Below are 14352 nucleotides of genomic sequence, written 5' to 3'. Positions count from 1 at the left end.
AAAGACGAGACAGAGGGGTTATGATAGAAACTTTTAAATACATAAAGGGAATCAACAAGGTAAAAGAGGAGAGAATATTTAAAAGAAGAAAAACTGCTACAAGAGGACATAGTTTTTAAATTAGAGGGGCAAAGGTTTAAAAGTAATATCAGAAAGTATTACTTTACTGAGAGAGTAGTGGATGCATGGAATAGACTTCCTGCAGAAGTGGTAGCGGTAAATACAGTGAAGGAGTTTAAGCATGCATGGGATAGGCATAAGGCCATCCTTCATATAAGATAGGGCCAGGGGCTATCCATAGTACTTAGTATATTGGGCAGACTTGATGGGCCAAATGGTTATTATCTGCCGACACATTCTATGTTTCTACCTTGCATACTGATGTGAATCAACTCATGCCCTACGCCACAGTTACAGTCATTTTGGTCAGACCCAGCAGTTGATTAAAATGTGATGACCACAAATTTATATTATTGTATGATATACTTTGACATAAATAATGGCTTTCTTTGGCCTAACAATCAATGCTTTTATCCGTTCCCAACTGGATTTCAGATTCATTGTATAAATAAGACTAAAATCAATCTTTCTGCGCTCTCCAATTCTTAATTTTATGAGGAAAACATTTTTTTTACCGGATATTTGATGACTTCGACTTCAAATCATACCAGCGTTGATTCATATCATCAAGTCTATGCTGAAGCAATGCTGCTTCCTCTGATGTTCCCAAAGCTTTCACCATCTTTTGCCTGTTCCCATCAATGCTCTTGAAAATGTCATTATGGGCATCAATTTCTGCTTGAATGTCCTGAAATATAATACAAACAAGACTTACTACCCTGGAAAAGCAAAGTAAAAATTAAACGGGATTTTTTTTTTAGCAATATGATATTCTGTATTTCAGAGAAAGGCATGTTCATGAACTATAGCTGAAGACCACATTCACATCAATGTTGACCTCTTGTCTATAGGAAATTCCATTTTCTCATTAAAGATAAACCCTTTTTTTTTTTTGGGCAGATATCCCATCACTCCTCAATGAACTGAAAAAAAAAACTAAACTATTTTGCTGAGGTGGGACATTCTACTTCTAACAAGAACAAGAACAATTTGAATTAACATAATCTTGAACCCACAAACCAGATATGGGTCCTAATATATACCATTAATACTGCATCAGCAATCCTAATATGCCCTACATACCAAACATCTACTTGCTTGAGACCATTCTTTAACATGATATACTTTGCTAAAGACTTAAAAATGGCAAAAAACATGTCAACCAACCAATGGCTCTTGGGCAACCTACATTTGACTCCCCACCTGTTGGTAACTGCAGATACTATTGTGCACTAGTTGCCACGGAGCAGTTATAGCATTACTGGAACCAAGCAGTTAGTATCAGGGTAAAACCCATTGAATTCAGTCATATCATTATTAGGCTGGTTCCCTTTTAATACTCAGCACATTTCAACGTTATTTGCTGTATTAGACAGTGGCTTGAGACCTACAAAAGTTAGGAGACCACTGCTGCATAGACGTTTAAGAACATAGCTTCACAGCAAATAAACGCATGGAGCGGTGTGGAGTACATAAGTATAGATCTCTTCACAGGCGCCTCGGCTAACCTCTCTTTAAGGCTAACGTCTCTGTAAACTAAGTACATCTAATAGCTAGTAGTTCAGCAAGCTTGAATAATGACAGAAATTAGAGCCCATTTTGAAAGCACAGCAACATTTACCACTAAAGACAGTTTTATGTATTTTCCATATTATGACTGTCAAGATACAAATAGATAAAACCGATAAATGGCACATGGACAAATAACTGTGTAGTTCACTGTGTGAATGAGATTTCCAGATCACGTTTACATTCTTTCCTTTGAAGCTAAGCTTTAATTACTCTTCCATCTTAATTTCTGCCACCTTTACTAAATACCCTTTCCATCAACCTACCACTCTATCAGTCATATTTCAACATCAAAGCATACCTTTCATAGTTTCTCATTTCATCCACTTTTGAACAAAAAAATACTTTCCAGGATCAGAATCTCAGTACAAATAATCGGTGATGTCATATGTAAAGGTATCCCACGTTCATGATAGTGTAAAAGTAAAAAAAAAAAAAAGTACTACAAAGTTTAGAAAGTCAGCAATTGAGAAAATGTAATAATCTAGGTACTAGGCCCCTTTCACACGGGCGAGTATTCCGCGCGGATGCGATGCGTGAGTTGAACGCATTGCACCCGCACTAAATCAGGACCCATTCATTTCTATGGGACTGTGCACATGAGCGGTGATTTTCACGCATCACTTGTGCGTTGCCTGAAAATCCCAGCATGCTCTATATTGTGATATTATTATTATTTTCCCTTATAACATGGGTATAAGGGAAAATAATAGCATTCTGAATACAGAATGCATAATACAATAACGCTGGAGGGGTTAACAAAAAATTTTAAAAAAAATTAACTCGCCTTAATCCACTTGATCGCACAGCCCGGCTTCTCTTCTGTTTGTCTTCTCTACTGTGTGCAGGAAAAGGACCTGTGGTGACGTTACTCCGGTCATCACATGATCCATCACATGATCCATCACCATGGTAAAAGATCATGTGATGGATCATGTGATGACCGGAGTGACGTCACCACAGGTCCTTTTCCTGCACACAGCACAGAAGACAGACAGAAGAGATGCCGGGCTGCGCGAGCAAGTGGATTAAGGAGAGTTACATTTTTTTTAAACCCCTTCAGCGCTATTGTTCTATGCATTCTGTATTCAGAATGCTATTATTTTCCCTTATAACCATGTTATACACCGATCCCAAGCCCGAACTTCTGTGAAGAAGTTCGGGTTTGGGTACCAAACATGCGCGATTTTTCTCACACGTGTGCAAAACGCATTACAATGTTTTGCACTCACGCAGAAAAATCACGCCTGTTCCAGCAACGCACCCGCACCTTTTCACGCAACTCCCGTGTGAAAGAGGCCTTACCCTACAAAACATTCATCTCAATTTTTTCTTGCTTGACAGATAAACTCTTATTTTTTTACCTATAAATTCCTTTTCAGTGGACATGGGACTGCTGCTTTTTTCCAAAAAGTAGGACTTGGTACAAAGGTATGTCCAGGAGGTGCAGCTGGCTGCACATGCCCAAACAAGGTCCACACATGGCAGCCAATGATCACATAATTTTGCAGTAAAATCATGCAACCATTGTCTGCCACGAGTGGTTGTGGCCAGCCGTGTCATCTGGCCTACCCTAACTGTGACATTGGCTATTCTCTGTATTTTGTAAAAATGTGTATTTCCCATAAGACAATAATACTGGAAAATCGTATCTTATCATTCTGCATTGTGTTGTTACTCTGTTATTCCTCAGAAATATTTATGAACAATTTTAAAACTGGGAGTTATCAACTGGGGGTGTGTCACTGCAACTCTGACATTATCCAATCAGAGCTGACAGTGCCAATTGTGTAAGGACACACCCCTTTGAGAATGGTAAACAGTTGTCAAATTATTCATACATTTTTTAAAGGAATAACAAAGGCACGACATAGCACAGAATAATAAGAACGGACGCTCAATAAGTATTATTTCATTGGGAATACAAGTACTCACTAAAACAGACATGTCAGGAAAACTGCCAGATCCACTTTAGGCCCCATGCACACGACTGGATTTTTGGTCCGCAGCCATAATTTTTGCAGATTAGATCTGGACTAATTTCAATGGCGCCGCAAAAGATGTCCGTATGTCCATTCCACGGCTCCGCAAAAAAAATAAAAAATAGAACATGTCCTATTCTTGTTCGTTTTATGAAGAAGAATAGACATTTCTAACATAGGGTGGGACTTGGGAAAGGAGGAAATGTGGGATGCACATGGCCAAAATCCATGTTTTATGGATCCGCAATTTGCAGACCGCAAAACGGATACAGACCTGTGCATGAGGCCTTAACTTAGACGTTTTGTCCAAAGTTTGAAAAACGGATCTGCTCCTTGAAAGGGGCATGTATTGCTGTATTTGGTACTGCAGTTCAGAACCATTATATATGTCTATACCACTATATATGATATATATACAACCGTATACCGTGATATGGCTGCACAAAAATTGTATTGATTAAAAGCAGCCCTGAAGAGAAAGCTTGCCAATGATGTGTGGGTTTATTTTATCCAAAGCGATTACCATTTGTATAAAAAGATCTTAGAAAAAGAGAAAGAGCCAGCCTAGTGGAATTATTCATGCTACAAATCTTGTAAGTCCTCATCTCCCGTCACATTTCAGGAGGACCCCTGCCTACTAGAGACAAACATCAAGAGCAGGGTGTGATAAGTCACATACCAAACTGATGAGCACAACAAGGCAAATGTCCACATTTTTTGTTTTACTATGAGTTAGAAAAACAGATCTCTATAATGTCCTCATTAGTCATGCTTACAGTAATCCACACATTCCAGCATCGAGGTTCTAAGTGAAGCTAATTCTGACACGATAAGAAATACTTTATTCTGTGAACACACACAAAGCAGGATCATAATATTCCCAAGTCTACACTGCACCTTTCTTTTGGTAGCCCTAATTCATCCGCATTTCACAAACATCACTTCTAGAAAAAATAAAACATAAGTCATCTATAGAATAAGATACATTACTGTATATGTAATGATAACATAAGAACTAATAGAAAAAATCTACCAATAAAATATCTAACGTCATAGGAACATGTAAAAAAATTTGATTGGTGGAGTCATCCGCTTAGGCTAGTTGTACATTTGGCAGGCTATTCCGGCTTGGAACAGCCCGCCGGATTTCTCTGTACTCCGGCACTGGCGGAAGCTACAAAGTTGCCATCAAAGCTCATTAACTGTAACTGGGACCAGTGGAGATCCAACTCGGCAAATATGCTGAGAATTGGCCAAACAAAAAGCACTGTGGTCCTATCAGTGATGGCGGTCAATCATTTATAGGACCGCCTAAAATCCCAGAATGAGCAGGAATTGACGTAAATAAATTACAAGTTATAAGGAATCTTTGCACACAAAACTATATATCGTTCTGCTCAGTTCCTCCTGCTCTACATGCTACCTGGAGATCCCACTGCATTTATAATGGGAGAGGTTCACTTTAAAAACTAAATAAAACAGGTTTTCATTTGGAAAGCAGTGGAGATCTGAGCTTAAAGACTTGATCGCTGTGATCCAGTAGTCATATATTCCTTTGATTTATCTGAAGTTCTTTGGGTGGATTTCTCCTTTACAGGCAAACACTTTACAATTCAGAAGGTACATGCACAAACAAAATTATGTTGGTGCCCATCTATGTTTTACATGAACAGCCATTCATTCGAAAAGACTGGAAAGTAATGCTACATTTATCCTGCAGTGCCCGCTGCAGAGGTAACTTTCCTTCGCAATAACTGTTGATTGGCTGGGCAGTTTCAATTGCCGTTAAGGTAACAGAATGTTTATGACCTTCCTTAAAGGGGTTGTCTAGGATTTTACTATTGATGGCCTATTCTCAGGATCAACACAGGTACAACACCTTTTCAGAGTAGCTCTGGTCCTAAAAGTCGGTGTAGTGGACGATACTCGTTACCGCGGCACTGCTCCTATTGAAGTGAATGGAAATAATAACTACTGTACACAGTGGACAGAGCTGTGTAGTTCTCGCACTAACTTCCACCACCCAAGCTACTCTGAATCAACTGATTGGTAGGGGTGTTGGATTCCCACCGATCAGATATTGATGGCCCATCTTGAGGATAGGCCATCAATGGTCAAATCTTGGACAACCCCTTTTAATTGTATAAGCTGGTAGTGTTGTAAACACCACCATTTAATGGGGTTGTATGAAAATATTTTCCTAAAGACTGGAAGCATTATACTCATACTCATCTATAACATACACTCAAGCCTCCGCCAATCCAGTGCTGCCGGTCTCCGTTTACTTCTGGGAACTGTGGCCACAGCTTAAACAGATGAGTATATGTTGTTTTATTAATTCAAAAAGTGCTCCCATTGTTTGGGCAAACATCTTATTTAGTGGACAACTTCTTTAAAAGGTGTTTTCACTAAAATTATTTAATGGTATGCCAATCAGAAATACAGCAGATCTTCAGAACACTGGTCCTTGTTTCCTGACCTCAATCGGAAGGTGGCCATGCATCTACATCTTCAATGAACTGCATTCTCTCACACATGGTAGTGACTACACATACGTGACTACTAGGGATAAGCGAATTTCATATTTTGAAATTTGTTTTCGGTTCGTGTTGTGGTATTTACTGAATTGCGTTATAGATTCCGTTACCACAGACCATAACGCAATTCCATGACGAAATACATAACGGAATGCCTTTAGAGGCATTTCGTTATTCATTCCGTCATAATAGAAGTCTATGGCTTGCATAACAGATCCGTTCGGTGGAGAGGACTCCAGCACAACGGAAACCGGACGGGTCCATTATGCAGACCATAGACTTCTATTATGACGGAATGAATAACGGAATGCCTCTAAAGGCATTCCGTTATGCATTTCGTCATGGAATGTCATTATGGTCCGTGATAACGGAATCTATAATGCAATTCAGTAAATACCAAAACACGAACCGAAAACGAATTTCAAAATGTTAAATTCGCTCATCCCTAGTGACTACTGGTGACCACCACAGTAACAATCATTCTTGAAATGTTCATTATCTGAACAGTGGGATGTACCTGGGCCACAAGGTCAGCATTCCTACATGCTATGACCTTTCATACCATCTACACAGCACTACTGAGATGTCTCAAGTAAAAGTCCCATATGTTCATTAGATTCAGTGTTACACACAGTGTTAGCGCATGTTCACATCTGCGTTGGAGGGTCAGTTTGGGGCTTCAGTCACACATTTTGTCAAAAATAGCTGATAGAAAAGTCCTACATGCAGGACTTTTTCTCTACTAAAAGTGCGTTCTTCTGAACGAAAACTGAGCAGATCCCATTAGAATTAATGGGTAGTGTTGAGAGAACTTCTGTTTTCAAGTTCGGTGTACAAGGTTCGGGTTATCTAACAATTCCGTTATGGATTCCGCTACCACAGACAATGCGTTTTATCGTCCGTGGTAGTTGTATCCAATATGGAATTGTTAGATAACCCAAACCTGAACCTTGTACGCCGAAGTTGAAAACAGAAATTCACTCAACACTATTAATGGGATCTGTTTGGCAACCTTCCTGTAGGTATGTGTTAAATCTGGCACTTCTGTTGCTTCTGTTGTTCATTTTGGTTCTTACAATGGAACAAAAGATCGGAAATAAAGAATGCTAATATGAATGAGCCCTTACATTTAGCATAAAAGTGTCCATAGTTAGGCATTACCGGTTTTAACTTGAATCCAGAAACTTACTCTATAGAAGATAATCCCGTCTACTCATGAACGCAACGTCCATCGAATGACTTCAGCCCAAAAAAATATGAATTTGACGTCACTAGATTTTCAGTGTCCTGATTATATAAATATGTACGGGTATTGCTAAATGAGGTTCTAATTGTCCTTATGTGCAGGGTAACAAAAGGCAATTTTCTAATAACTCTGCCTGCGCCAAGGGGATCAGCTAGTGTGTGATCCGGATAAAAAGAAAGCAGCTTCTATCTATATGCACAAAGATTCTTAGCTGAAGATGCCTCCAATGAGATAATGTTCACGAGTCAGCTATCTACTGCTGTATCTTCCACAGGTTAAATGTATTGCGAATCGCATTTAGTTGGTGTCTGTGATACAAAATAAAGTTCAGACCAAGGCTTTGAGTCATATCGCTCCGACAAATCAATTGTTCTAACACTGAAATTCTCATGTATTGGGCAATCATTATTCAAAACTTGGAAAAGTTGTATTGACATAGAAATGGCGATCAAAACAATAAAATCCTTCTTTTTAAACAGCTCTGATAATGACATAAAATCTGTATACGGTGTAGACAATGTAAGCTCTCCCTGTCATTATGGTGGCAACTGGAAAACACTTGCCTAATCCACCGACCCAATTATTAGCTGCGCCATGGACCTCGGCAGTGTGGACAGGTCACGCCTACAGTTGGTGATTGGTTGCAGCAGTCATATTTTATATTGACACATCATTGCCAGAGCAGGAAACACAAAGATCCATGAGTGACCGGCACCAGAGTGCCATGGGAGTGGTAAAGTATTACTCCTTTTGTTGTTTTACACAATTGAAAGCTATATTTTTTTTTAAATCATGGGGTTTGAAAAGCCCTTTAGCTGCCTGTTTCATATGCATTTGCAACATGCATAGGCTGTCCATCTATATCAAGGGGTTGTCCAGAGCCCATCACTAGCTTATCGGCATTTGTCAGGTACCCCGCACCCCCACCCATCAGCTGTTCGCTGCAACCTGAAGTCGGCGCCAGAGCTACACAGCACCGTCAACATGGTAATGGTGGGAGCTCACTACTACAGCGCTCTCCCATTGATGGGGGATTTTCCGAGACTGTAATCCTCTGCATAAGTCGTATCTGAATGGTGGGGGTCCAACCCCCTCAGATAAGCTGTTTGAGAAGGCAGCGGCTTTTCCTAACTGTGTGACGACATGTTTTTTGGTCACATGGCCTAGGCGCAGCTCAGCCCCATTGAAGTGAATGAGGTTGAGCTGCGATACCAAGCACACCCGCTATACAGTGTACGGCGCTGTGCTTAGTAAGCATGGAGAAGGCCGCGGTGCCACTGCGAGCACTGGTGCCTTTTCAAACAGCTGATCAGCGGGCGTTCCAGGTGCCGGACCCCCACAGATCAGATATCGATGACGTATCCAGATGATTATTGTCACACTCAGATGGAATGACTGTAAAACATTTGGTCATAGCATACTTGCTGTGTTCATGGAAAGAAATACAAAATGCGATTGAATGTTTACACTTACAGTGTTGAACATACCATCCGATCTGTGGGTAGCATGGTATATATAGCAGGACGAGCTGAGCAGAAAGATATATAGATTTGTAGGAAAATCTTCACCGTTACTTATATTTACTCATTTTCAGTGGGTGGTCCTACTCATGAGAGAACATACAGAGAAAACTGTCAGTCACCACCCACTGGACTCTTAAACCTAGACTGAGCAGGAAATAAATAATAAATGACCACTTCTACTGAATCTCTTTCCACAAAACTATACACCAGTCTTCTCAGCTCCTCGTAATCTGCTGCCTGCAGTTCAAACTGTGTCTTCAAGGTGACAGACAATCAGCGCTGACACATTGTACATTGACCATAACAGAGAAGCAAAGTATAGACCATATGATGGATGCTTGAAAGCCCATGTGAAAAAATGTAAGAATGCAAAAAAAAAAAAAGTAGAATAGTAAAAGTAACTCAAATTGCATCTCCTAATGGTTAGTGCTTTGTTTTGTCTTCTCAATCGTATATAAAAGCACAGTGCTGTACACTGAATGTACTGATCAATCCCACCGAGGCTCCTCCTCTATAAATGTGAGGATCACAGAACCTGACATAACTGGAATCCAATAAACCTACGGTTTTAGTATGTTTTTATGCAGTGAATGGCGAAATCATAGAACCCATGGGAGAAGATACAAACTCCATGGAGCTGATGATTCACTGCAAACCAAGGAACAGCAATGCTGACCTACTATATCAATATCAGTATAATATAAGTAGTGGCTTCGCGGGAAAATGCGATTTCCCAAAAGCCAAATTTCCTTGTGCTTCGTAGTAACTAATAGATTTTCCCTGAAATGGGTTAAAAGACAAAAAAAAAAAATCATCTTGATTGAAGATCCCATGCAAAATCCCGGGCTTGGTGACGTATGATGTCACCACGCCAGCCGACATGGTGACATCATCAAGGGCCATGTGAGATTTCAATCAAGATCGCTCGTCGCAATCAAATATGATTTTATTTATTTTCTTTTTATTATACACTTTAGTATTAAATGTGTTTCCTCAATCAACGATGAATGCGGCATCTGAGGGGTACAATGACGGGGAGCAGCGTAATCGCCGTTCCCTGTCATTGCACCCACTACTTACAAAGAAATGCACTTCGTGATGAAGTTATTTGTCACAAAGCAAATTTTTTTGGGGAACATTCCACAAAGCAGCAGAATTGAATCACTAAATATTAGTGTAGTCTAATAGAAAACTAAAACCTCCTTGATATGCCTTACTTATACTGAAATATTGCATTTTTATTCATTTTTGCAGTATAGCAGTAGCACTTTACCATCTAGCAGCTTTATATGTCACCAGAAACAACCACACAAAACTCACTGATCTAACTCACTTTCAACCATCATTATCCTGGAAATCACTCCGTTTTATCTTCACCCAATGAACTGTTTATATAATGATGATGGTTCTCTACTAATTATATACTTGTAATTGCTTTGCATCAAAAATTAGACAGCGACGTACATACCGAATGTTCCATGTCACAGAATATGCTTAGCCAAGATCATCCTAGAGTAATTGTTCTCTGCAATCATTAATTAAAACCAAACGTACGCAGAATTATTCGCTAGCATATTCCAGTGCCATTTAACATGCATTTCCGCAGTGCAAATTAAATCCTGATAAAGCACCATTTGCCAGATTTATCTGTAGAAGTTTTTGTTAGTAAACAAAAAACAGTTAAAAAACAAAAACTTCTAAAGCTGGACAAATCCATCAGATTAAAGGGGTTGTCTCATCTGAGGCATTGAAGGCATATCGCTAGGTGAAACGCTGGGACCAGCACCTATCTCTCCAATGGGGCCCCCAAAGTGAATAAGAGCAAACTGCCCCCCCCCCCCCCCCCCCCACACACACACACTAGTGGGACCTTTACTGTAGACAATTCATTCATAAACTTCTCATAGGCACAACATAAAAACATAAAGACATAGGACGCTCCAGAATTGCTAATACATTGGGAAAGCAAGCAGTAATTGAAACAGAAAGACAGATAGTCTTTAATAAGCCTACTCAACCTTGGTCCTGCTTACTGATAAGTAGAGAATTCAATTTTGCAACCACTTGTTTTATTCTCCCAATGCATATCAATGAAGCTACTTGGCAAACTGTAATAATGAAAAATATTCCACTCTTTTGTGCCTACAGCTCCAGTGTTGACATATATATCTCCACGGTAACAGACTCCAAACAAACAGTTTGTAGTCTGATCTTGCAGTCATATTCCTATACATCTGCCTCCTATTTCTTGCTGAGCATAAACACTTTACATTTCCCACTATGAGCACATATTGTATGGACCACACAGAGAGAGGGGTTAATTACTAGATGCTGCAGGACAAATGCCCTGTGTGGCCAGTCACACCTCTTCCCGATGTCATATTTTTACCAAGTCTTTCATAAGCTGGGCCTGCAGTGATTGCCGGGTCAACTTTAAAGGGGTTTTTTGGGGTTCCTATACCCATGGCCTATCCTAAGGATAGGTCATCAGTATCTGATTGGTGGAGGTCGGGCTCCTAGCACTTCTAATGGCAAACTGCTTGAAGAGGCCACGGTGCTCCCGTGAGCGTCACAGCCTCTTCCAAGTCCAGTGACGACACATTCATCGGCCATATGGCCTACCTGCAATACCAGGCACAGGTAATCAATATTGGAGTCCTGTAAAATCCCTTTAATTTTAAAAAGGAACTGCCTTGGACAGACAACTTAGTCTGCTATTGAGTAAGAAAATGGTTATGAAAACCATTATTAATGTGCCTTTACTGGCACGTATGCCAAATTGGAATAATTAGTTGAGCGGGAGCAAATGTTTCTATCTATGGCAAGCTTACATAGAGTAAATAGATAAAAACTATAGGTCAAAGAAGATTAGAACATGCTTCGAGCCAGGACCTGTTATTTTATGAATGTATTAATATGTATTAGCACTTTATACTAATATTTAGAATATAACTTTATGCTAACACTTTCATCATACTATATCTGTCCATTAATATATTTTTATTTTCTTCTGGATGAGACATAATGACCTAGCCTCATATTACCACATTTTAGTAAAGGCTTTGAGCTTGTACTTTTGGTTTGCATCTGTAGCAAGTCCTTCAAGCATGTAGTGTTGCATTCAGAGAATGATCAATAAAGACAGCTCAGGGCATTACAACTAGAGAAGAAACTTTCTGATAGCACATCTATTATGAGAAGCTCTCTGATGTCCAAGCCATTAGCCCATCACTCTTCTTATAATGTGGGACTGTTCAAGTGACTTATTCCCAAAGAGACTTTCACTTTCAAGGGTGAGCATCTGGGTTCTTCATTACAGCCACAGTAAGAGTACTTGAGATGCTCCATGCAGTGCACATAAGCGTGGCCAAAAACAAAAGTGAAGGAGCAGATGTTTTGTAGGACATAAAAGAGAATTGTACCAGCGTTGCCTGAAGCAACCCACACTGGCAATCTTGTGCTGTATGTGTGTTCAGAGACTTGAAGCAAGAGTATGAATCAAAGGAAGAAAGCTCCATTCATCATGCTATGGCTGGCAAAATATCTAGCCCACCATCGTGTTCAAACATATTCATTGAAGTCATTGGGATCTTCCTTACTGTGGGTGGTATGGCTAATCCATTTAAAGACGCCACCTGCAATTTCACAATTTTATTCCTGCAAATTTTTCCTGCTGTCATTTATAAGTTAAGAAAAGATGGAAAAACATCTTTGGCATAAATGTTGTATACAATATCTACTTCTTTGTCCACAGCTATGCACCATTTATCAGTAACACAGTCTACATCCTAGGTTGCCCACCTGTGCTCCAGAAGGTATGTTTTAGTGGGTGCTTCCACTGGCAGCACTGTTTATGAACATAACCTTGGGGGCACTGTAATGTCATTTATTTGAGTAGGGGCTTAGAAACATTGAGGAACACATCTACTGTACATCATCTGTAGTTCTTCTAATACCATTGACAGACCTGATTCTGATGGAAACTCATCCTGTAGCAAAAGTTAGCAGGATATTCATTTTCTGATAGCACGGATGAGTTGCATACACTTATATATAAACCTTCAATACAACAGTGCCTTGACCTACAAAAGCCCAAAGTGTGCATTAACGAAAGTACTGACAAATCATTTTGCCAAACAAATGGTTTATGCTTTACCACAGAAATAGATAAAATTAGTAGAAAATCCAAGTATCACCTGTATTTATGAATGTTGCTATGTTCCTAGATACCAGGAATATCTAAGGCTACTTTCACACTAGCGTTATTCTTTTCCGGCATAGAGTTCCGTCCTAGGGGCTCAATACCAGAAAAAAATTATCAGTTTTATCCTAATACATTCTGAATGGAGAGCAATCCGTTCAGGATGCATCAGTTCAGTCCCTCTTACGTTTTTTAGCCAGAGAAAATACCGCAGCATGCTGTAGTTTTCTCTCCGGCCAGAAATCCTAAACACTTCCCGGAATGCCGGATCCGGCATTCATTTCCATTGAAATGTATTAATGCCGGATCTGGCCCAAGTGTTCTGGCAAAACAGATCCGTTCTTTCCGTCCGCGCATGCGCAGACTATTAAATCTGTGAAAAAAATAAATACTGGATCTGTTTTTCCGGATGACAACCGGAAAAACGGATCCGGTATTGCAAAGCATTTGTGAGACGGATCCGCATCCGAATCCGTCTCACAAATGCATCCGTTTGTGTCCAGGTGAGGGAACTGCCTGCCGGAATCTTCTGTCGCAAGTGTGAAAGTACCCTAAGGGTCCATTCACACGTCTGCAAGGAATTGCGGACCCATTAATTTCTATTAGGCAGCACGATGTGCTGCCTGGACACGGAATTGCGGACCCGCCCTTCCGGGTCCGCAATTCCGTTCCCGAAAAAAATAGAACATGTCCTATTTTTGTCCGCAATTGCGGACAAGAACAGTCATATTCTATTAGTGCCGGCAATGTGCGTCCCGCAAAATGCGGAACGCACATTGCCGCTGTCCGTATTTTGCGGATCCGCGGATCTGCAAAACACGTTGCGGATGCGTGAAAGGACCCTAAGAGTTCTAAACAGTACAGTAATAATGTATCCATAAAACAAGCCAACAGGCGTCTTAAATTACCTTGTCTGCTGTCAACATGCAGACAAAAGGCTGAGGCACCAAGCGGGGAAGCACTGCAGAAACTTGAACTTGGGTTTAAGGCAAATTGGAGTACTTAATATGGGAACACAAGTATGAATGAGCAGGAGGGCATGCCATAGAAAACCCAGAGTAGCACAATACTCAAATACTTCACTACTGAATTATATTCAACAGGAATTAATCCAAACTATTGACTTTAATTAATAATTCTCTATTAATAGGATGTGAAGAATTGTCCCAAACAC

The 14352-nt window shown here is 40.1% G+C and overlaps 1 protein-coding gene across 6 annotated transcripts in view; it reads right to left on the bottom strand.

The window, feature by feature from the left end:
- Positions 1-14352, bottom strand: part of LOC122934420 (utrophin-like) — a 616199-nt gene that overhangs the window by 234345 nt on the left and 367502 nt on the right. For all 6 annotated transcript variants that reach the window (XM_044289868.1, XM_044289864.1, XM_044289866.1 and 3 more), the window contains one exon: positions 636-808. In XM_044289868.1, the coding sequence (XP_044145803.1) occupies positions 636-808 (173 nt within the window). The remainder of the gene's footprint in view (positions 1-635; positions 809-14352) is intronic.

The sequence above is a fragment of the Bufo gargarizans genome, chromosome 4 (genome assembly GCF_014858855.1).
Source record: "Bufo gargarizans isolate SCDJY-AF-19 chromosome 4, ASM1485885v1, whole genome shotgun sequence".
Classification (NCBI taxonomy): Eukaryota; Metazoa; Chordata; class Amphibia; order Anura; family Bufonidae; genus Bufo; species Bufo gargarizans.
This window is presented reverse-complemented; position numbering and strand designations above follow the sequence as displayed.